We start from the raw sequence: 24,654 nt of genomic DNA, 5'->3' as shown, positions 1-24,654 counted from the left end.
AAGATGACCACTGCTTGCTAAAGAAGTTGAGGGCAAAAGTGATGGACTGGCCAGGCATGTGTCCAGACCTAAACGCTATTGAGCATCTGTGGGGCATCCTCAAATAGAAAGCGAGGTGCGCAAGATCTCTAACATCCACCAGCTCCGTGATGTCATCATGGAGGTGTGGAAGAGAACTACAGTGGCAACCTGTGAAGTTCTGGTGAACTCCATGCCCAAGAGGGTTAAGGCAGTGCTGGAAAATAATGGTGGATACACAAAATATTGACACTTTAAGCCCAATTTGGACAATTTTACTTAGGGGTGTACTCACTTTTGTTGCCAGCGGTTTAGACATTAATGGCTGTGTGTTGAGTTATTTTGAGTGGACAGAAAATTTACACTGTTATACAAGCTGTACACTCACTGCTTTACATTGTAGCAAAGTGTCATTTCTTCAGTGTTGTCACATGAAAAGATATAATAAAATATTTACAAAAATGTGAGGGGTGTACTCACTTCTGTGAGATACTGTATGTCATCTCACTTCTGTGTTAAAGAGCTGCCTGCTCACAATTTTTACAATGTTAGGTTTAGTTACACTTTATTAGGTTTGTCACTGAACCATACAGTATACAATTTACACCACTGTAAGAGTTAATAGAAACCCTGTCAGCAGACCATTAAACAATCTTTCCATAAGATTATATATGCATTTCACATGTAGATTATATATGATTATATATGGTTTTAACCTGTAAAAGCTTTCAATGTGTAAACATTCAAAAGCTCTGAGACTGCTGCTAGGAGTCACCATTTTGGATATGATGCCAGTAACCCCACCAGACTCAAAACTGTTACTCAATTGCATTCAATAGCATATGCTACATTTTTTTTTCTTATTTGTTACCTCCACAAAGAATCTGGTATTGTGATAGGATTGCAGCCACTAGGCCACCCAAACAGGCTGAACCATGTTTGAACTGTAGTTAAAACCTTTTGAAAAAATATAAATTCTTCTGTATCTTCTTCCGGATAAAACAAAAGTTCCAGTTTGTCCTTCGTTCTCTGATATTGAATCTCTGCATCTCCATTCTCAGTTCTTTCATTACCCAACACATTGTCATCATCTGAAAAAAATATGTGGCAACATTTTACATTAACACAATGATTATGTTTACTGCAAAACATTTCAAGATGAAAAATATTTAAAACCATTTTTCAATTTCCCAACTGCAGTGTAATCCATTGTTTTATAACATTTAGTAAAGAATAAACACTCTGTTTTGGGAGATAATGTTATTAATGGTATTAATCTAGCTGAAAAGCAGCTCCCTGGCTTTTATGCACAGCTTTCACAGTTCACTAAAGCAATGGATAGAACAAAGTTTATTTTGCTGTTTTGTTATCATTAAGCACTCGGTGATTTAATATTTCACTTTGCACAAATTACCAAATAAATTGTGCTTTATATATTGCTGTCTGTTCTTTTCTGGCTATGTGGGGAATACACATGTACAATAGATAAATCCAGTTCTAGAACAAAACCTCCTTTTACTATTACTGACAATGCTCCTAAAAAGACCCCTGAGACGTTTATCAGTTTGTTCTGTACTCTGAGCTCTTTCTTATTCCAATCCAAATAAGAACTTTCTCTGGTTTATAGAGAAAACACAACTGTACATTTCAGCATTCCAGGCAACATTACATAACAAGCCTGAAAGCAGGGCTGGTCCTAGGTATAAGAAAACATAATGGAACTTTGACAGATAAGACCCCTAAGAGAGCCTGAAAAACTCATTTATATTGGTGCATAATTAAAATACTCAAAAAATATTATATATCACTCCACCTTCATTAAATGCCTAGCTCAATTTATGGTCAATCATCCTGATGTTCCCCTGTTGGCATTGGGTGATTATAACAACCTAGCTTGGATAGATTGCCGTTGGGCGGTAGGGGCAGACAGTTATCTTCTCAGCCTACCCCATTTGCTAATTTATTGGTGGAACCGGGCCTCCGGGATGTGTGGTGGATGAAGTATCCGACAGCAAAATGTTATTCAGGTTTTTCTGCTACTCATGATGGGCTTTCACGCATAGATTTGGACCTTGGGAACATGACTCTCCTGCCATATGTGTTTAATGTAGCGTATGAACCCAGGGCTCTATCTGACCATGCCCCTTTCTGGGTCAAGCTACAGGTGTGTTTTACCCACTCTCGTCCGCTGTGGAACGTGCACCCATTTTGGTTGACACTGTTTCTGGAGTCCAAGTTGAATCCGGGGGAGTTGCCAGACTTTCTGCAGTGGAATGAAAGCTTGTCCTCACCAGGAATGGTTTGGGATGCGATGAAGTCCTTCCTGCGGGGCTTGATTATCTGGGAGACTTCAGCGGTTAAGCATAGATCCAGAGAGTGGGAGGAAAAGGTACTGTTAGATGTTCAACAGCAGGAGGTTCAGATGATCCAAGACCCAAGCCCCTGTAACCACACCTCCTGTAAAGAGGCCCAAGCCCTTTATGAATCAGTGCTTACTCAAGTGGCAGTTAAGAAGTGATATTTTTTGCAACAAAAATATTTTGAGGAAGGGGAAAGTACGGGGCACCTTCTTGCTCTTGTGGCAAAGTCACAACTAGGGTTGTCCACTATACAAAATTGAGGATGCTGATGGAGTGATCTGCACGAGTCATGCGGAAATCCTGAGAGTTTTTCATCACTTTTATGACAATCTGTATGCTTCTAAAACTATAACTACCCATTCTGAAATTTTGCAGTTTTGCAGAAATTTAATCTGCAAACACGGAAAGGTTTCTTTACAGTGAGAGCAGTGAAAATATGGAATAAACTCCCTCAAGAATTGGTTCTGGCCAGCTCAGTGGATTGCTTTAAAAAAGGCCTGGATTGTTTCTTTCAAACACAGAATATAACTGGATACAAACATTTATAGGTAAGGTTGATCCAGGGAATATCCGACTGCCTTTTGGGGGATTAGGAAGGCATTTTTTCCCTGCAGGAGCAAATTGGATCATGCTTTTGCTGGTTTTTTTTGCCTTCCTCTGTTGTCTCAGCCCCCCATATCCCTCTTATGTGTAAGTCACCCTGTGTGATTGTAATTACTTCAGATGGGACAGTAATATTTATCAGCCATATGAAGACTATTCCTGGTTGTTGATTCTGAACTAGACATGTGAATTGAAGGAGCCGGATGTCTGCGCTGTAGTGAGATCCTAATTCATCAAACCATTGTCTAGGTGTGAATTCCCATTCACCTTTTGTTTCGGTCACCCAGCTAGCTAACCTCATTAATTTACTATTTAGATTGTCAAGTCTATTTCTGTATATAGCTGCGCTTGCATATGATCATCTGATCAGTCTCAGTGTGTATTGTAGAAAAAGCCCATTTGAGTTTAAAATAAAGAGTTCCATGTTCAGACAGACTGGTGTGTCTAGTCTTGTATGGTCGGCTGTGGTGTCTGTTGTCGGTGTTCGGACAGGGAAGCAGTATTCTAACGGAAGTACTCAAGCGCAGTCTAGGTCAGTTCCATTACATTGGTGGCAGCAGTGGGATGCTTCCTGCAGTCTGGGACATCCAAACCTCTATCGGGATCCAAGGTTCGGATAGCAGGAGAGGAGAGACAGATACCACCCGCAGCTACAGAAACGGAGGTTTTATGGCGAATGCAGCAAGTGCTGGCTTACCTAGACTATCCTGTTTCTGCATGGGACGAGCTTGGATGAAGGAATGCGTCTGTCCAACAGCTGGATGAGGGTATGCTGACAACCCGACAGAGGGTCCAGGACCTCTGCCCCACACCTGCAGTAGTTTCAGAGGCCCAGGGGGAAAAGGGAGAGGAGGTTGTTGTCCTCCCTCCCCCACAGTCAGCCAGAGTGGAGGAAACGGTCTTCCCTCCCAAGCCAGGCACTGTGCACCAGGGGGACAGTGACAGAGGAATGTCATCCCAGCAGCAGATCCACAGTCTGGGAGTGGAGGAAGCTGGCTTCCCTCCCCCATGGTTAGCCAGAGCAGATGTAGGGTCCCCAGCAGAAGTGCTGGCAACAGGACAGAGTGCCGCTGTCCTCTGCCTAGCAACTACAGTGTCTCCACAGCATCAGGGAGCTGGGGTGATTGGCCGCTCTCCCCAGCAGCAGACTGAGCTCCAGAATGTTCAAACCCATACAGCCGAAGCGTTGGAAGCTGGACAGAGAGTCAATTACCTCTGCCCCACCCCCACTGAGGACAACTACCCCTTGCAGTCGAGAATGGAAATCAGGTTGACCATCTATGTGATTTCACTCTGCCCTCAACTAACCAAAGAAGTATTTCCCATTACGGTCTCCACTGGTATACCCCAGGGATGCTGGGCAGTCGGCCCAGATCCCCAACAGCATGACGGATGTAGCCCTGCCACCCTGTCCGCTCTTCAGCAGCTGAAAGGACTCCAGGGAGAAGGGCCAGTCCGCACTTCTCCTCAGCAGTGGGTATATTAAAAGAGAGAGGCAGAGGTTGGCTGGGTGAGTAATGCTATGTTTGGGACAATGTGTTTGGGGTACTATGTGGGTATGGGCAGTAAGGGACTGGGACTACGGACTAACGTCGAAGTCAACCTGTCTCGGGTTTCCTCTGGTGTTAGTCCCATGCCGAAAGGGGAGATATGTGATGGGAGTCATCTTGGGTGGGAGGCTCATGGAACCCAGCTTACTCTGCAGAGGTTGGAAGACCCCTGTCTCAGCTCCCCATATCCCTCTTATGTGTAAGTCACCCTGTTTCTCTTAGGGGCACAGGGTGACTAATGGCCGCTGAGAATGCGGTTGGAATTACTTCAGATGGGACAGTAATATTTATCAGCCATATGAAGACTATTCCTGGTTGTTGATTCTGAACTAGACATGTGAATTGAAGGAGCCAGACCTTCTGCTCTGTAGTGAGATCCTAATTCATCAAACCATTGTCTAGGTGTGAATTCCCATTCACCTTTTGTTTAGGTCACCCAGCTAGCTAACCTAATTAACTTACTGTTCAGAGTGTTAAGTCTATTTCTGTATATAGCTGTGTTTGCATATGATCATGTGATCAGTCTCAGTGTGTATTGTATAAAAAGCTCATTTGAGTTTAAAATAGAGTTCCATGTTCAGACAGACTGGTGTCATCTAGTCTTGTATGGTCAGCTGTGGTGTCTATTGTCGGTGTTCGGACAGGGAAGCAGTATTCTAACGGAAGTACTCAAGCGCAGTCTGGGTCGGTTCCATTACAGTCATTGGATACAGCAGGACAATGATCCAAAGCACATGTAAAAAGTACCCAGAACTGGTTTAAGACAAAGCACTGGAGAGTACTGAGCTGGCCAGCAATGATTCCAGATCTCAATCCCATAGAGCACCTGTGGAGAGATCTCACAACAGTAGTTGGGAAAAGGAACCTTTCCAATCTGAGAGACCCGCAGCAGTTGGTGAAAGAAGAGTGGCCCAAAATTCCAGTAGAGAGGTGTAAGAAACACACTGATGGTTACAGGAAGAGATGGATTTCAGTTATTTTTTCCCAAAGGTTGTGCTACCAAATATTAAATTGAGGGTGCAAATAATTTTGTTCAGTCCATTTGTGGAGCTTTGGGCGGAATATGTCAGATTTGGCTTTTGTTTCTCTATTTTTTTGTGTCATACCAATACAAACAAAAGAAATAGACACGAGAATGCTTAAATATTTGTAATTGCAACAATTTTCTGGGCGAAGTGGTGCATTATCTGACAGAAATGCAGGGGTGCCAATATTTTTGGCCATGACTGTACAATGCAATAATTTTTAATAGTAGTACTCTCAAAAAAGGGCAAGGATCCCCTTATCCTTGACTTCTACCCCATCTCCCTTTGATGAAATACAGCAACATTTGTTTGTGTTTTGTATGTTTTTCTAAACATGTGGGTGTGTAAATAGAGCACTGTTGTAACTGAATATTGCTGAGGTGTTTGACAGTATTGATTGGGAAATCTTGTGGTTAACACTAGGAAAATTTGGCTTTGGGACAGTCTTTATAAAATTGCTACAACTCCAATATGCTAACCCTAGGACCAAAAAAACGGGTAAATAATTTAATATCTTCCACTTATAATCTAAACAGAGCTGCCATAGGCAAGGGTGTCCTTTATCCTATCCTTTGTTTGCCATAGCAATAGAACCCCTTGTAGGTTTTCTGTGACAAGACACTGAGATGCTGGGTTTCAAGAGAGTGCCTGGTGATTAGTGATAGGCTGAACACCCCCGTGTTCAGGTCATGGTCAAACGTTCAAACATAATGGTTTTTGAAGGGGGATTCCACAAACTCATCCCCATTTGAGAGAGGTGGGGTTCCCCTTAAAAGTCCTACCAGGCTTACACAGTTCATTGTGCTGTGATTGGCCAAAGCATTACCTGACCTGTGGATTTACTAAAACTGGTTCCCTCAAAATCTTCAGCTGTGAATGGTAGGCAATCATCTTCTAACTTCAGCTTATTCAATTAAGCTTTGACAATGAAACCTGGAAGCTGATTGGTTTTTATGAGGAGCTGCACTAGATTTTGTACCATGGAGTTTTGGTAAATAACCCCCAATGTGTTCATCAACACACAATGTGTAAAATTCTTTGTCATATGATAAAATGCAGGAAAGATTTACAGTGTTCATGCTTCAGATAAACAGATAAACCATTACTGCGCAGTGTGAAATGGTACTGAATTCAACATAAATCAATACTTCTTAGAATATTTAAATCTGAAATAAATATGCTCCTAAATGAGCATATGACAATTTGACAACAGTAGAATTTTGTTTTAATAATGCTAATTATGAGATCATTATGGGCCTGTTGGCGATTCTCTTGGATGACTTATTTTCTCTTGGATGCTGGTGAGGCACTGTAAAATGTTGACAGCAACACTTTATCTTTAGCTTTGCTCTGCGCAATAACAGAAAAACTGTAAAGCAAATTGGGAAATAACAGTGTTTTCCCAAATGAGTAGTCAACCCTAAAATAAACCCAAACACAGTACAAAATAAAAGTTTTATGGGTATAACCAAACCTGTTTCCAGTAAAGAGTGTCTCTTTCTTTTCAAACTGACAGTTGGTACAAATTCCACTTTAGCATTTTAGCAAAAAGCTTTTTACACACATGTATTTATCTATAGTCTGTTCATTAAAATCAGAGGATGTTTAGAAAAACAGCCTGGTGAACCTGGCTGCAAAGGGCTGTATAGAGCAAAGATAAAATTGTAGGATACAAAATGAACAGAAAGAGAGAGGAAATCTTCCAGGGGGGACATCTCCTCCCATGACAACTATGAGGAGATTTCCTTTACTTTGAATGATTTCCTATGACTTCCTACTGTGTTCACAGGGCAGGAAATGAAGAGAAATATTCACAATGTGACATAGAAGGCACAAAAAAATTACAGGATTTAACCTTTTTCCAATATTTCCACAATGTTAAAAACAGTTTGGGCTTTAGATCAGGGGTCTCCAAGCTTTTCACTTTGAGAGCCACATCATATATTTTACACATACTTGTGGGCCAAAATAATAATTTACAGTATAAATAAAACTGCAGCAACGAAATAGAATATTTTAAATTAAAAAAAAATTGCCAGCAGCAGGGCTGGATGGTGCACCTATATCCTACGCCTGCAGCTAAATGCCATAGCCTCATGCAGCGGGTTAAACTTCCATTGTGCATTAGGGTCTTTCATATGTGTCCCTATCATAGCCCCCCCCCCACACACACACACACACACACACACACACACACATTTGTGTCCCCATCACCCATCAGAGTCTCCCTGCAAATTGGTGTCCCCATCAGAATCTCTCCACACACAGTTACATAGTTAGTCTGGATTTTAAAAAAATCCATCTAGTTCAACCAATAAAAATTTGTGTCTAAATCAGAGCCCCTCCACAAATTTGTGTGCCCATCAGAGTCATCAGATTCACCCCCTCCCCCCAACTGTGTCCCGATCACAGCCATCAAACCCCCTCATCTGTGTCCTCTTCAGTGCCATCAACCCTCCCCACAGTTGTGTCGCCATCAAAGCCATCACCACCCCCCCTCCACACAACTGTGTCCCCATCACAGCCATCACCCCTCAACTGTGTCCCCATCACAGCCATCAAATCCCCCTCCACATCAGTGTCCCCATAGGAGCTATCACCCCCCAATTGTGTCTCATTCAGTGCCATAAACCCCCCCCCACACACATGTGCACACACACATTTGTGTCTTCATCACCCATCAGAGTCTCCCTGCAAATTGGTGTCCCCATCAGGATCTCCCCACATATATTTACATAGTTAGTCTGGTTGGAAAAAAAATTAGTCTAGTTCAACCAATAAAAAGGGCACATTTGTGTCTCCACCAGAGCCACTTCGCCAATTTAATAAAATAAATGTAAAAAAATATTAAAGCGCCCCTGCACATACAGGTCCCAAACGTATATGTAATCAGTGATCACACCTCACAGGAAAGGCATTGCTGCGAACATCAGAGTGAAAGCAATAATTCTAGCACCAGACTTCCAGTTTAACTCTAAACTGGTAACCTGTTAAGGCTTTTTTAAGGGTTAGATAATTTCATGTACCATAGTGTTTCGCCATTCCACGGGCATGCACAAGTTTAAAGGGTTAGGTGTCATCATCTTTTATATTTTACAAAAAAGTTGTGTATTATATTGTGTTTGTGGACACTAAGGCCCTGATTCACTATTGGGCGTGGGCGCATATTTATGGGCTTAAGCCCAATTTTCATGGGCGTCCGTCCATTTTTGACCCTGCAACCTAATTCACCAGTGAGCAGAGCCCATAAGCAGACGCCCAATCTAATTCACAAAAAGACACACGCCCGAAATCAGACTCACAAAAGCAGACTTGCTAAGAAGCACGTCTAACACCATGAAAAATCAAAGCAGAGACATGTTCACTTAGAAATTTGCTTTGCCAAATATCAGGACTTCACTTTAAACAATATCTGCTATTTCCAAAAAAATTAAGAATGTGTTAAAAATCGTTTTTTTCAAGGAAATCGACACAGTAAAAATCTAGATGCCCGTGCAGTGTCTTTGGCAGATAGAACTGAGCATGTGCAGAACACCTTTTAGTCCTCTGCCATGGGCGTTTGCTTTTTAGCCACTGACTAATAGTGAATCTGATTGTGGATTCCTCTGACAGCCGGCACTCGGTCGCGACTACTGTGTTTAATAAACAGCATTAAGCATATCTTCATGTAATCTAATTAGATTTCCTTCGTTTTAGTGATTATATTTTTGTTTCTTATCCTTTATAATTATTTCTGTTATGATTTTACTTATTTTGAAGGTCTAGATAATATTTATTTTGAAAGCTGAATGTAAAAATAAAGGTCCGCAATAAAAAAAAAAAAAAAAAACCAGCGTGGGTCCCCCCCTCTCATCCATACCAAGCCCTTCAGGTCTGGTATGATATTAAGGGGGAACTCCATGCTGAAATTTAAAAAAAAAAACAGCGTGGGTCCCCCTCAATATCCATACCAGACCTTTATCCGAGCATGCAGCCCGGCAGGTCAGGAAAGGGGGGGGGACGAGCGAGCGCCCCCCCCCTCCTGAACCATACCAGGCCACATGCCCTCAACATGGGGGGGGTGCTTTGGGACAGGGGGGGCTCCCCCCCCCAAAGCACCTTGTCCCCATGTTGATGAGGACAAGGGCCTCTTCCCCACAACCCTGGCCGGTGGTTGTGGGGGTCTGCGGGCGGGGGGCTTATCAGAATCTGGAAGCCCCCTTTAACAAGGGGGCCCCCAGATCCCAGTCCCCCCCCCCTACGTGAATGATTCTGCGGTACACGGTCCACAGACTCATTCACAAAAAAACTAAGTGTGGTGTAAAAAAAACACAGTACAGGGTCTTTGACAAGTCCTTTATTAAAACAATGTCCCCCGAAGTAGATCCAACGTCAATCGTGGCGGCGGCGACCCGAAAAAAGGAAAAAAAAAAAGGTTACGCTCCCGTCCGAGGCTTCCAGCCTAGTGAAGAAAAGCCTAGCTGACAGTTCTTATATAGGTATGGGCGGGGCCAGCCGGGGACATCATCCCAGTGACCCGCCCCATGTCACATGCTTGCTGTTCCCGGCTGGCCCCGCCCATACCTATATAAGAACTGTCAGCTAGGCTTTTCTTCACTAGGCTGGAAGCCTCGGACGGGAGCGGAACCTTTTTTTTTTTTTCCTTTTTTCGGGCCGCCGCGATTGACGTTGGATCTACTTCGGGGGACATTGTTTTAATAAAGGACTTGTCAAAGACCCTGTACTGTGTTTTTTTTACACCACACTTAGTTTTTTTGTGAATGAGTCTGCGGACCGTGTACCGCGGAATCATTCACGTGGGGGGGGGACCGGGATCTGGGGGCCCCCTTGTTAAAGGGGGCTTCCAGATTCTGATAAGCCCCCCGCCCGCAGACCCCCACAACCACCGGCCAGGGTTGTGGGGAAGAGGCCCTTGTCCTCATCAACATGGGGACAAGGTGCTTTGGGGGGGGAGCCCCCCCTGCCCCAAAGCACCCCCCCCATGTTGAGGGCATGTGGCCTGGTATGGTTCAGGAGGGGGGGGGCGCTCGCTCGTCCCCCCCCTTTCCTGACCTGCCGGGCTGCATGCTCGGATAAGGGTCTGGTATGGATATTGAGGGGGACCCACGCTGGTTTTTTTTTTAATTCCAGAGTGGAGTTCCCCCTTAATATCCATACCAGATCCGAAGGGCTTGGTACAGATGGGAGGGGGGACCCCACGCTTTTTTTTTTATTATTTATGCAATAAAGGGAATTATTTTACATTCAGCTGTCAGTGGGGAACCCCGCTGACAGATGAAACATTAACTCATGGCTGTCGCTCCTACAATCCCGCATGAGTTATGTTATCAACTCATGCAGCATTTTAGTAATGAAAACCAATGCAGTGCTCATGTTTCAGCTGTCGGCGGATTTCCCCACCGACAGTTGAATGTCAAAGTATTGCAGTGATTTATAAACAGTTCTTTAAATAGCTGGTGTGGGGTCCCCCCTCCCATCCATACTAAGCCCTTCGGGTCTCGTATGGATGTTAAGGGGTAACTCCACGCTGAAATTAAATAAAAAACAGCATGGGGTACCCCCCTAAATCCATAACACATACTTATCCGAGCATGCAGCCCGGCAGGTCAGGAAAGGGGGGGGGGACGACGAGCGAGTGCCTCCCCCCCTCCTGAACCATACCAGGCCACATGCCCATACCAAATTATTCAAACATTTGTAAACAGACCAATTAACTGAAATGGTTTGACATTTGTACCCCAAATATGACGTTCCCTGAGGCGTTGGTAAACCGAGGTACGCCTGTATTAGTATTGCAATCCTTTGTATTGGGATACATAGAACCAACATACATCTGAATTGGCAACATAACACAACATTTGTGTCACATTGGAGATATCTGGCTAGTTATACTGACCATGCCCAGGGACCTAGGATTGATTCACAGCACAGAAATACAGGCTGGATTAGCAATGTAGCTCCGTGGATTAGTGGTTAGCACTACTGCCTCATAACTCTAGGGTTGTCGGTTTGAATCCCAACCCCGGCGAGGTAGTAGCATGATCTCCGTGTGTGGCTGTCTTCACATACATATTCTGGCAACATCTTTGCTTTCTGTCTAAATGATCCCTAAAATGTGAATTAGAATGAGGCCTTGTCTGTTGAAACACCTTCAAAGCTGCACCTTATGTGAATGTCATACAATGGGATAAGATAAGGGCCTGAATCACTAATAGATTTGATAATGATGGTTTACACTCCACCCACTTTTGTGAAGGATTTGGCAAGCAAAGAGCTGACAGAGAGAGAGAAGAGTGCGACGAAGAAGAGTGAGCGAGAGATACATATGAAGAGTGATAAAGAGAGACATTCAGAAGAGTGAGCGAGAGAGAAGAGCGAGCCAGTGAGACAAAGAAGAGTGAGCAAGAGATACATACTGAAGAGTGATAAAGAGAGACATTCAGAAGAGTGAACGAGAGAGAAAAGACTTGGTTGGTGAATCCACACATCAAACTTGTCACAAATCCTGGCGTGCATTTTTCCCCCAAATGCATAGCAGACCCTTATCCCAGCAGGCAGGTACCGCAACCCTTCAAAGATTTATTTCCTTTGTTGATTTTCCTGCTTCGCTCACACTATATGCAATTGAAAATTACTCTTTAAGTTGCCAATTTTACTGTGTTTTCTAGAGAATTACTAACTAGTTGTGTTTTCAATTGTGTGTAGCATTGCGATTTCTATTTGAGTCTAGATGTTAAATTGCTAATAAATGGCCACAATTCTCAAATACCTTTGAACTCTCGCTGCAACAAATGGTGTATGTTAATACACTCACATTCATTATATCCAATATCAGGTACGATGTCAATGCACAAATCGCACCTGAAATTGCACACCCTGGATGTGACTTGTCATGTGATTGGCATGGCCAGCAGCTTGCTCTTTGCATGGCAAATTGCACCCAATGTTACTGGGGGCCAACACCACTGTCACATCTAATCCGATGCGGCAATTGTCCAACTTACAGTGAAGTTGCACGAGTTCACAATCCAATTGGATGTGAACAGAGCCTACAGTGGCCAATAGGGTGCGACTTGGTCTACGATTTGCAAGTCGCCTGTCATGCCAATTGCATGGCAATCGCAAACAATGTTACTGGGGGCTACCCGGTCACATTAAAGCAGATTTCTAAGTGGTGTTATTGACACCACAGTCACATCATGTGACTTGCATAGAAGTTGCATGATTTCAAAGTCGGGGTACATGGTGATTTCAAGTGCAATTTGCAAGACATTCGACATCGATCTCTCAGCAAATTGCATGAAAAGTAGTGTATTCATTACTCTATTATTACTTGCGGCTCCTACCAAGTTTGAACCACAACAATATGAACGCTCCAATAGCGTGCTCATTGAGTGGGACTTGGCATGTGATTTGCACAACATGCAAGCTGTAAATCGTCTGCAAAGTCGCACCCTATTGTCTGCTATTAGAGTGACCACATGGGTGCGTTTCAAACACTGATTTCTATAGTAGTACATGTACTACTTTAGTGGCAATTTGCATAGAGATCTGTGTCAGATGTCTTGAAAATTGCATTGAAATGGTCAACTTTACTGTAAGTTGCATGATTTGTAAATCAGCTTTGCCCAGAGTGTAATGTTTGGTGATGTTTGATTTCTGGAGTGTTTTACCAATTGATGGGAAATTCACCATACTAGTCAAATCGATTTGTCATTTTCAGTATTGCATACAAGATGTGGTCATGTGACTGTCTTAACTCATGCGAGAATCTGGAGGGAATTGTGACCATAGTAGCAATAAAGGTTCCAATTGGGGTTCCCTTTCACATCCCTGCTCAATGTTCTGTTGTATGCTGCACACGTACATTTCACTGTATATTTCTTTCTGATTTGTGGGGCCTGTATACCAAGGGTTAATGCAGGTAGGAAGCGGATTCATCAGGTGAAAACACTTTCACTGACCAAACTAAGGTCAGTGGTGGGTGTGGCTTCATTGGGGGTGGGGCCTTGTTTGGGGCTCCAAATACAACCTAGCTTATATAAAGATGTGCAGTAGGGAGTGATTTGGCCTGTTACTAGGCCGGGTGGTTTGTGACTAAGTCCTTGCATGGTGTGGTTTGGGGGAGGAAGAGATTTTGTGCTGAATTGCCCCAGACACCACTCAGGCTGTGTTTGGAAGTGGGCTGGAAATGTTTGCATATTTTTGGCCTTGTAAAGTGTGTTTGTGTGTTATTGCACAATGATTGTGTTTTTTCTCTTTGCATTGAAAGCCTCACACATGTCAATCGTTTTGTTTAAAATCTGCTCTTGTTTTAATTTTGCTTGCTTATTTAGACTCAAATGCATTTTTCTTACAAACCTGCTGACAAATGTATGCGTAGGGGATTTGTAGAGGTGGGAGGGGTTTTGTAGAGGTGGGAGGGGTTTTTCACATATGTCTTGTTTTCTTTATATTTTGATGTGTAGACTTTTTTTGTGAATGGATCTTTATATTAAATGATTGTGTAAGTAAACCTTATGTGCACGAAAATGTTACTTGATTCATCTTCCCCTTTGTTTCCTGCTATAACCTGAGCACACACAGTTCATTAGAAGTATCTTTAGATTGTAAGCTCTTATGAGCAGGAGTGTTTTATTTTTGCCACATCAATCCTATTTTTGTGACTCACCAAGATATTGACTGTACCTACTTGTTCCTGCTGACCAAATAAATGAAGATATATTTGATCAATAAATGTTTCACCGATGTTTTTGTGTTTATTTTATGTTCAATATATGAACAACCTTAATAGTTACTTTGTATACTTATATAATCTGCTCAAATGTAGCTTGTAAGAGCGTGAATATGCAAGTGGGTGCAAACTGGCTTTTTCAAAACCAAACAAAAAAATAAAAAACCTGCTTGCACCACAATATTATGTACTAATGAATATGTCACATTCACTGTGCAGCCAGCTACAGGTTTTCTACAATTTGATTTACAGTAATAAAATAGTCCACACTGTATGTTGATTTTTGGCCTTTGGCAACAAAGATATATTAGCCAAGGTTTAAAAAGAAAAAAATCACTAAAACACACATTTGCGAAAGCTATCATAGCCGTGCATAGAAATGAGCGATCGTGCATAGATATGCGCGATCGTGCACAAATAAACGCCAAACAGGTGTCCCCCATGGCGCACGAGCAGCTATCCTCCTGGAAGTCCGTCATCTGGTGCGCGCGCACCCGGAAGTGGTTGACAAGTGGTTGGAGGTTTTGTGTTGGTTGAAAATTTTGATAACTTTATTGGCATTTGGACATGGCGAGAGCACAGTTCTCAACTGAGGAGATGATCCTTATATGTAAAGTAACTGTGGCCATTGCAAATATGTTTATAACATGTGAGGGACAAGTAATTGTAATTTTGTGGGTGGGGCCTAGCAGAATCTCACTTGGTGCACATGCTACTTATCTGTACATTAGCTCCTGGGTATTGATGGGTCAATGATATTAACCACTTGCCTACTGGGTACTCATACCCCCTTCCTGTCCTGGCCAATTTTCATCTTTCTGCACTGTTACCCTTTGAATGACAATTGTGCAGTCATGCCACATTGTACCCATCTTAAATTTGTATCAGTTTTTTCAGACAAATAGAGCTTTCTTTGGGTGGTATTGACTTGCTGCTGTGAGTTTTACTTTTTGCTCGATAAACCACAAAATAGCTCATAATGAATAAAAGGCTGTTTATATTATAACATTTGGTAAACAGGTAATTTAGCAACACTGATGTGTGTTGATGAGGCGGCACTGCTGGCCACAGGTGGGCGGAACTGTTGGGTGGCACTGATGGACACTGATCATCGGGGCCGACCCCTGCTTTGATAACTGCTGGTTCTTGGCAGTACTTTCCACACATTCTGATAGCGTGATGAAAGTGCAGCCAAGACCCGGCAAATGCATTTCCCGGTGATCAGCGTGTCATTGGACATGGCTGATCACATGGTAAAAAGCCGCTGTGATTGGTCTTTACCACATCACGTGATCAGCTGTGTCCTTAGGACACAGCAATCACGGAGAGCGCGTTCTGCCAGGATGTCATATGACACCCTCCCAGAGCTGCCTGGATGCAGTGTAGCGTTATTCGGCTATCTGCGGTCGCCAAATAGGTAACCAGCTAGGCCTTCATGGCTAATCTTTGAATATCTGGACATGTATACTGCGTATAATGCATTACATTCTACAATGTGTTGGTGTACACGGTATTACAGTGTGCAATGCGTTGCTGGATTCTGCATGACAGTGGACAGCGTATCACAGTGTGCAATGCGTAGCTCCAGCCTGCATGACAGTGTACAGTGCATTACAGTCTACAATGTGTGGGTGTACACGGTATCACAGTGTGCAATGCGTTGCTCCATCCTGCATGACAGTGTACAGTGCATTACAGTCTACAATGTGTGGGTGTACACGGTATTACTTTGTACAGTGTATTACAGTGTGCAATGCGTTGTACACTGCAGTGTGCACTAAAGCATTTTACACTCATGCACTGTACACACTAAAGCATTTTACACTCATGCACTGTACACACTAACGCATTTGACATTTCTAGTGTGCAATGCGTTAGTGTGCAATGCCTTGGACAGTACAATGCATTTGCAGTATTGGTGTATGTTTATTAAGCACAGATAATTCATCTGATTTTAGTTATCAAGGAGAAGTCTTCTCTGTCCCCCTGTTTATGAGGTGGAGGACAATTGTTTTCCGAAGAGGAGAGGAGACATTTTTTCAAGGAGATCTGTATAGATTTCCAGAGATATGTGTAGATGGTTGAGGGGCTGCATGTGATCGCCGGAGATAATTGGGATTAATGATCACCTGAATTAAACCAGTGAATGAAAAGTGTAAAAAAACATGGATTGAAAATAATCTGCACTGACCACTGTGCTTTGTCAAGCCACATATTGGCACATTCTGGTTTCACACAGATGCGATGTGAAATTTGCAGTGTTTTCTGTGCAAGCGCTGCACCGCATCACAACCGCAACCCCTTCATGCCACCTGCTGCGGCTTTCTAGGTGAAGTTACCAACACACCAATATTGGTACACAAAGCGTATTGCGATTTGCCAAATTGGATGGCATGCCTATTCACACCCATGTGCATACCCTGAAAAAGGGTCCTGCACATTTTTGGCCCGGATGCGGTGCAATTTGAGGTGTGCAAAATGTTTGTCTCTAATTGCAACGCACACAAATTGCATGTGATTTGCCCAGGAGTGCGGTGTTAGACCACAATGCATGTATGTGAAGCCAGAATAAAAGGATGTGGATTTTGTCTATTTTTACTTGCGCATGTTAACATTATGGAAGTGCATTTTTCTTCTGTTTAACATGCTATAGAAATGCAACATGCATTTGGATGGAGTGTTTTTGTATGTGCATTTTGGAAGTATTCTAAACACACATTGACCCTAGGGCCACACCATATCTTATGCAGGCCATAGATGGGTCGAAAATCGGCCGATTGTTCGGCCGAAAATAAAATCGGCCGATTTTCGGATCGTTAGTGGGCTATTTGTTCGGCCGTTTTTCGGTATTTTGGCAGATTTTTTTTTTCGGTAAAGTTGGAAAAAAATGGCCGAATTTGCCGATCGGCCGATTTTCGCGGCAATGATGGGCAAATCGGCCGATTTTTTTACTGATAAAAAATCTGCACATGAGCAGTGACCTGCAAGAGAAAGACAAAAAGAAGAAAAAGAAGAAGAGGATGATGATGATGAAGATGATGAAGAAGAGGATGATGATGAAGAAGAAGAAGAAGATGATGAAGAGGAAGAAGAGGATGATGATGAAGAAGAAGAGGAAGAAGAAGAGGAAGAAGAAGGATGAAAAATGAGAGGAATTCCAGTATGGCAAAAAGTGTCCCTGCAGAGAGCTCCGCTATTTCTTTGACAGTTCCTTGACATTTACAGCGGTTGCAACATTGTATCTATTTGTTTCCGAATAAAAACATCTGTATCCGAAATGGATACAAATACAAATACATTGTTGCAACCACTATAAATGTCAAAGAACTGTCAAAGAAATAGCGGAGCTCTCTGCAGGGACACTTTTTGCCGGCTGTAGACGGGATGAAAATCGGCCGATTTTTTTTTTACCATTGCTGGTAAAGTCGGCCGCTTGAACAACCGATTTTTCATTTTTTAAAAGAAAAATCGGCTGTTTTTCTCCCCGTCTATGGCCTGCATAAGCATTAGTGTGCCTGGGGGAGGGGGGGACCTTTGGCCTTTCCAAACACAGTAGATGCTCCAAGAATGTTTCCTTAAACTCTTGAAATGGTTAAAAAGGAAAGACACTCTAGATAGCCTGCACTGAGAATTGACTGTCATGATGACGTGTCAATGATTATTTGCTCTCATTTTTCAGGAGTGGTACTGCTTGCGGTTGAAACTGGTAGAAATCCACCTTCACGTCCTCCACTCACCTTCACTTGTGGCCAGTGGATATTTTGTGGCCGCAGGCAAGAACTGGCATCGAGGACCTGCATAATGACCCTGGCATGCCAGAGGTGGTTTGGAAGCAGCACAGCAATTTGACCATCCCTTTCCTCTATGTTGGTTTTAGGGGTGCAGAATTGCTTCTCGTTCGTGAACGGACTGTCGCCGGATATCAGAGTCCCCATATTTTCAAGATATGTTTTAGCCATGTTGGCTTATTTTTATGTTATTTTCCAAGTGTGTCGCACCTAACCGCACAGTAGTGTGGTGCCATGCGTATTTGTGGCTGTGAATGGGGCTGTTTTTAATAGACGTGTGTAGGTGCAACAACGTTTTCATCATGGTACCTGCGCACATCTACATAGGGCATTGCATTTCTTTGCTGTGCTGGAAAATGTGTGTTCTTGCATGCGTTTCTGCACCACCAATGGTGTGAACAAGTCCTAAGGGCCGGTTCACACTATAGAAACAGTCTAGATGTGTTCCTGATGGGTTTTTTTCATGCCCTTTTGGCATGCATGCATGTTTAGTGTGTTCCAGTACATTTTGGATGCGTTTTGGACATGTTTACATTGCATTTTTGTATCCCTTCCACTTATTTTTTTCTATTTTCTTTGTATTCAATGTAGTTAGGGACATGTGCGTTTTAGTACATTCAAGGACGTTTCAATGTGTTCCAGTACAGTTCTGTGCAGAAACAATGCAGCGTGGTCAACTTTGTTTACAGCACCTGCAATGCATTGAAAATGCAAGCGCTGATGTGAACTATGACATTGACAACCATATAACCTTCTTTCTGTGCATTTGTGATGCTGAAAAAGCAACTGAAACACATGTAGTGTGAACTGGCCCTAAAGGTTATTAGAGGTCAGGGAACAGGACTGACCAGGAATTGTGAATTCAATCAGACTAGTGGTGAGATACAATCAGCAATTGTATAATAATGTGAGATCTGAGCTGTAGCTGATAGAAAATGAGACACATTCACTTGATCAGTAAATAGATAGTTAAAGAGTGGGGCGGTGATCCATAGATTTGCATATGGGACAGGTGATGATGGGGTGGGGGAGGGGGTCAAGTTGTATAAGGAGACAGATTTAAAAGAGAAAAAAGTTACAATGAAATATACACGGCATGAAACTTGCATGACCTAATTGGCAGAAGAACAGTACGCAAGTAACATTCATCCACTTTCTAGTCATTAGGCAAAATCATAATTGATTGATCAATATTCCTGCCACAACCCAGAAAATTGATCTCCATTTTTTTGGGATGTTGCCAAGACTGGGATTAGAACCCATGACCCAAGTGCTGTAAGTTCTGAGCTCTAACCACTAAACCACTGTGGGAAACACAGTTTGAGTTATAATGTAGAATAGTTACATTGTTTAAAAATGATAAAGCGAGCGCTGGTCAAATGATATAGACTAGTAAAATGGTATTACACAAGATAAATATAACCACGAACAGTAGTGCATGAACTCGTGAAAGGTCATCCACCCCTGTGACAGTGTACTACACTATTGAGCACCTTTCTGGCTCCTGTGGCTGAGCTAATTCCTCCCCAGGACCATTTGGGCACCCACCCTGATGGATGGATGGATGGAGCTGGATGACTAACCCATAGCTGCCAGCATACCACTGCACCCCCAGATGTGCGATGTGTATAACCCATGCACATTAATACTTTTGTTCTGGTGAGTGTAGACCAGTCCCAAGGGTGGTTTACCTTTCACGAGTTCATGCACTACTGTCCGTCACGGAGAGACCACACGTGCCATTCATAGGCACTCTCTGAGTTGGTACTCTCACACCAAGGACATTCCATTATTCAGGAATGATTCTATGAACTTATTTTAGCACGATTTACCAGTTTACATCATTATTGCAATTCTTTGCACTTTTTGGTTTTTACATGCGTTCATTATTGATCACATGCATTTATAGCGCTGCACTTGTCTTTAACATAGAATAGTTATGTGATTAAAGAGAATGAAGATATATATCTATATTGGGAAATTAGAAGTATATAAATTATTTGAGATATAAGTGTGAAAAATTTGAAAATAAAATGTATGACATTCATTAGTAAATGCAATACTTTCCTGATCATTTTGGAGAAACAGCAAAAAAAAAAAAATAGCAAAAGAGAATTTTCAGAATGTAATAGTACAGCTGTATTAGAATTTTCTATCAGTAAAACGCCAATGTTAATAAAGCCCGCGCATGTTCACCATCTAGCGAATGTATCCGGTATTGCACCTAAAAATGTGCCAGACGGGATACCACATTCACTAATGGCAAAGTAGTCAGTAGACGCTCGTTAATGAGCTTGCTAGACGCTGGTCAGACGACTGATTGATTGACCGGAGTCTGCCTGAATGGTCAGTCTCTGCTATTACACTCACATCTTAGTGAATCAGGGCCTAAAAGTCATTAAAGTGTACTTTTTCCTGAACATTTGTGCTTGATAAAACACAGCACAAATATTGTGTGACAAAAAAAAATTGCAACTGCCACCATTTTATTCTCCAGGGCCTCTGCTAAAAAATAAAATGTTTAGGGGTTCTAAGTCATTTTCAAGGAAAAATGCAGGTTTCTACATGTGAGAAATGTCAGAAGTGGCCCAATTTTGAAGTGGTTTTATACTGAATTACAAAAGTGGACATACACTTTAAGTTAAGAGGCTAGCTTTAAAAGTCCCTTCCTTAACTCTGGATTTCTAAAAGTAAAAGTGCTGCAATTATCGCTGTTGTCTAAAAAAGCCTTCTCTGTGCCCTATTTGAGAATATCTTAACTTTTATTAAGGGAGTCATAACCTTTTAACTTGAGGCCTAAGCCTCATCCTCAGTTAGCCCCCTGACCAATGAAAGTGTCCTAATGGCCAGCTAGGTACTTCATATTCAAAGGGGCTGATAGGGCTTAGCATATTAGATGGGTTGGGCTTCTGTAAACAATAATATCACGTATCAATCCCCATTTTCACAAACCTCTAGATATACAGATAAAATTAAATTAAATTAAATATGAATAAATATACTTGTGTACCCACATAAAACTCTGCTAAAAACTAAAGTTTTTTTTTACATAACTCTCTTTACACATACAAATCAAAATAGTGTAGTGCAACCAAACAATAAAGAACTAATTTGAAAATCAATAAATCATACTGTAAATGAAGTGAAGCAGTAAAAGCAGTTACCTTGCCACCTAAAAATAATGCATAACAGTCATTTGTCTTTAAACACCCCTATTGTTTGTTCATTAGAAGCTCCAAATAAATGTGCACATATCAAGTAGAGATGAGCGAATTATTCAAAAATTCGATTCGGCTGATTCGCCGAATTTGAGGAAGAAATTCGATTCGATGCGAATTTATTCGCTGCAAATTTAACTTATAAAAAGGGTTTCTAGGCTTCAGAGAGCCTTTATATTAGTGCAGAACACTGTACCTTTAATTTAAATGCCCTTGGAGATGAGGAAGGAGAAGGAGAAGGATGAGAAGAAGGAGAAGGAGAAGGATGAGAAGAAGGAGAAGGAGAAGGATGAGAAGAAGGAGAAGGATGAGAAGAAGGAGAAGGATGAGAAGAAGGAGAAGGAGAAGGATGAGAAGAAGGAAAAGGATGAGAAGAAGCAGAAGGATGAGAAGAAGGAGAAGGATGAGAAGAAGGAGAAGGATGAGAAGAAGGAGTAGGAAAAGGATGAGAAGAAGGAGAAGGATGAGAAGAAGGAGAAGGATGAGAAGAAGGATGAGAAGAAGGATGAGAAGAAGGAGAAGGATGAGAAGAAGGATGAGAAGAAGGAGAAGGATGAGAAGAAGGAGAAGGATGAGAAGAAGAAGAAGGATGAGAAGAAGGAGAAGGATGAGAAGAAGAAGAAGGATGAGAAGAAGAAGAAGGATGAGAAGAAGAAGAAGGATGAGAAGAAGGAGAAGGATGAGAAGAAGGATGAGAAGAAGGAGAAGGATGAGAAGAAGGAGAAGGATGAGAAGAAGAAGAAGGATGAGAAGAAGAAGAAGGATGAGAAGAAGGAGAATTCCAAGCCGGCAAAAAGTGTATCTGCAGAGCTCCGCTATTTCTTAGCGGAGCTCTGCAGATACACTTAGCGGAGCTCTGCAGATACACTTTTTGCCGGCTTGGAATTCTTCTTATTTTCATCCTACTTCTTCTTCTTCTTCTTCTTCTTCATCCTCATCCTCTTCTTCTTCTTCTGAGGATGAGGATGAAGAAGAAGAAGAAGAAGTAGGATGAAAATAAGAAGAATTCCAAGCCGGCAAAAAGTGTATCTGCAGAGCTCCGCTAAGTGTATCTGCAGAGCTCCGCTATTTCTGACAGTTCTCTGACATTCACTCCATACAGCGGTTGAAACATTGTATCTATTTGTTTTCATAAATGGAAACAAATAGATACAATGTTTCAACCGCTGTATCTATCTGCAGAGCTCCGCTAAGTGTATCTGCAGAGCTCTGCTATTTCTGACAGTTCTCTGACATTCACTCCATACAGCGGTTGAAACATTGTATCTATTTGTTTCCATAAATGGAAACAAATAGATACAATGTTTCAACCGCTGTAAATGTGAATGTCAGAGAACTGTCAAAAATAGAGGAGCTCTGCAGATACACTTTTTGCCGGCTTGGAATTCTTCTTATTTTCATCCTACTTCTTCTTCTTCTTCATCCTCATCCTCATCCTCAGAAGAAGAAGAAGAATGAAAAGAAGAAGAAGAAGAATGAAAAGAAGAATGAAAAGAAGAAGAAGAATGAAAAAAAGAATGAAAAGAAGAATGAGAAGAATGAAAAGATTCTTCTTCTTCTTTTCATTCTTTTTTTCATTCTTCTTCTTCTTTTTTTTATTCTTCTTCTTCTTCTTTTCATTCTTCTTTTCATTCTTCTCATTCTTCTTCTCATTCTTCTTCTCATTCTTCTTCTCATTCTTCTTCTTCTTTTCATTCTTCTTCTTCTTCTTTTCATTCTTCCTTTCATTCTTCTCATTCTTCTTTTCATTCTTCTTTTCATTCTTCTTCTTCTTTTCATTCTTCTTCTCATTCTCCTTTTCATGAAGAAGAAAAGAAGAATGAGAAGAATGAAAAGAAGAATGAAAAGAAGAAGAAGAAGAATGAAAAGAAGAATGAGAAGAAGAATGAAAAGAAGAATGAAAAGAAGAATGAGAAGAATGAAAAGAAGAATGAGAAGAATGAAAAGAAGAATGAAAAGAAGAAGAAGAAGAATGAAAAGAAGAAGAAGAATGAAAAGAAGAATGAAAAGAAGAAGAAGAAGAATGAAAAGAAGAAGAAGAATGAAAAGAAGAATGAAAAGAAGAAGAAGAATGAAAAGAAGAAGAAGAATGAAAAGAAGAATGAAAAGAAGAAGAAGAATGAAAAGAAGAAGAAGAAGAATGAAAAGAAGAATGAAAAGAAGAATGAGAAGAATGAAAAGATTCTTCTTCTTCTTCTTTTCATTCTTCTTTTCATTCTTCTTCTTATTTTCATTCTTCTTCTTTTCATTCTTCTTTTCATTCTTCTCATTCTTCTTTTCATTCTTCTTCTCATTCTTCTTTTCATTCTTCTTCTTCTTTTCATTCTTCTTTTCATTTTTCTTCTCATTCTTCTTTTCATGAAGAAGAATGAGAAGAATGAGAAGAATGAAAAGAAGAATGAAAAGAAGAATAATGAAAAGAAGAATGAGAAGAAGAATGAAAAGAATGAAAAGAATGAAAAGAAGAATGAAAAGAAGAAGAAGAATGAAAAGAAGAAGAAGAATGAAAAGAAGAATGAAAAGAAGAAGAAGAAGAAGAATGAAAAGAAGAATGAAAAGAAGAAGAAGAAGAATGAAAAGAAGAATGAGAAGAATGAAAAGAAGAAGAAGAATGAAAAGAAGAATGAAAAGAAGAAGAAGAATGAAAGAGAAGAAGAAGAAGAATGAAAAGAATAATGAAAAGAAGAAGAATGAAAAGAAGAAGAAGAATGAAAAGAAGAATGAAAAGAAGAATGAGAAGAATGATAAGATTCTTCTTCTTCTTCTTTTCATTCTTCTTTTCATTCTTCTTCTTCTTTTCATTCTTCTTTTCATTCTTTTCATTCTTCTTTTCATTCTTCTCATTCTTCTTTTCATTCTTCTCATTCTTCTTCTCATTCTTCTTCTCATTCTTCTTTTCATTCTTCTTCTTCTTTTCATTCTTCTTTTCATTCTTCTTTTCATTCTTCTCATTCTTCTTTTCATTCTTCTTTTCATTCTTCTTCTCATTCTTCTTTTCATTCTTCTTCTTCTTTTCATTCTTCTTCTCATTCTTCTTTTCATTCTTCTTTTCATTCTTCTTCTCATTCTTCTTTTCATTCTTCTTCTTCTTTTCATTCTTCTTTTCATTCTTCTTCTTCTTTTCATTCTTCTTTTCATTCTTCTCATTCTTCTTTTCATTCTTCTCATTCTTCTTCTCATTCTTCTCATTCTTCTTCTCATTCTTCTTCTTCTTTTCATTCTTCTCATTCTTCTTTTCATTCTTCTTTTCATTCTTCTTCTCATTCTTCTTTTCATGAAGAAGAAAAGAAGAATGAGAAGAATGAAAAGAAGAACGAAAAGAAGAAGAATGAAAAGAAGAATGAGAAGAAGAATGAAA

The 24,654-nt window shown here is 41.1% G+C and overlaps 1 protein-coding gene across 1 annotated transcript in view; it reads right to left on the bottom strand.

Annotated features, from left to right (window-relative positions):
• The window catches only part of CFAP47 (cilia and flagella associated protein 47), a 772,366-nt gene that overhangs the window by 552,990 nt on the left and 194,722 nt on the right, over positions 1 to 24,654 (bottom strand). The window contains exon 30 of the mRNA XM_089653003.1: positions 890 to 1,109. Within this exon, the coding sequence (XP_089509129.1) occupies positions 890 to 1,109 (220 nt within the window). The remainder of the gene's footprint in view (positions 1 to 889; positions 1,110 to 24,654) is intronic.

Source organism: Staurois parvus, unplaced genomic scaffold, assembly GCF_062004578.1.
Source record: "Staurois parvus isolate SC_StPar_1 unplaced genomic scaffold, SC_StPar_1.0 ptg000696l, whole genome shotgun sequence".
NCBI lineage: Eukaryota > Metazoa > Chordata > Amphibia > Anura > Ranidae > Staurois > Staurois parvus.
The sequence above is the reverse complement of the archived record's forward strand: the minus strand, read 5'-3'. Positions and strand labels throughout refer to the sequence as shown.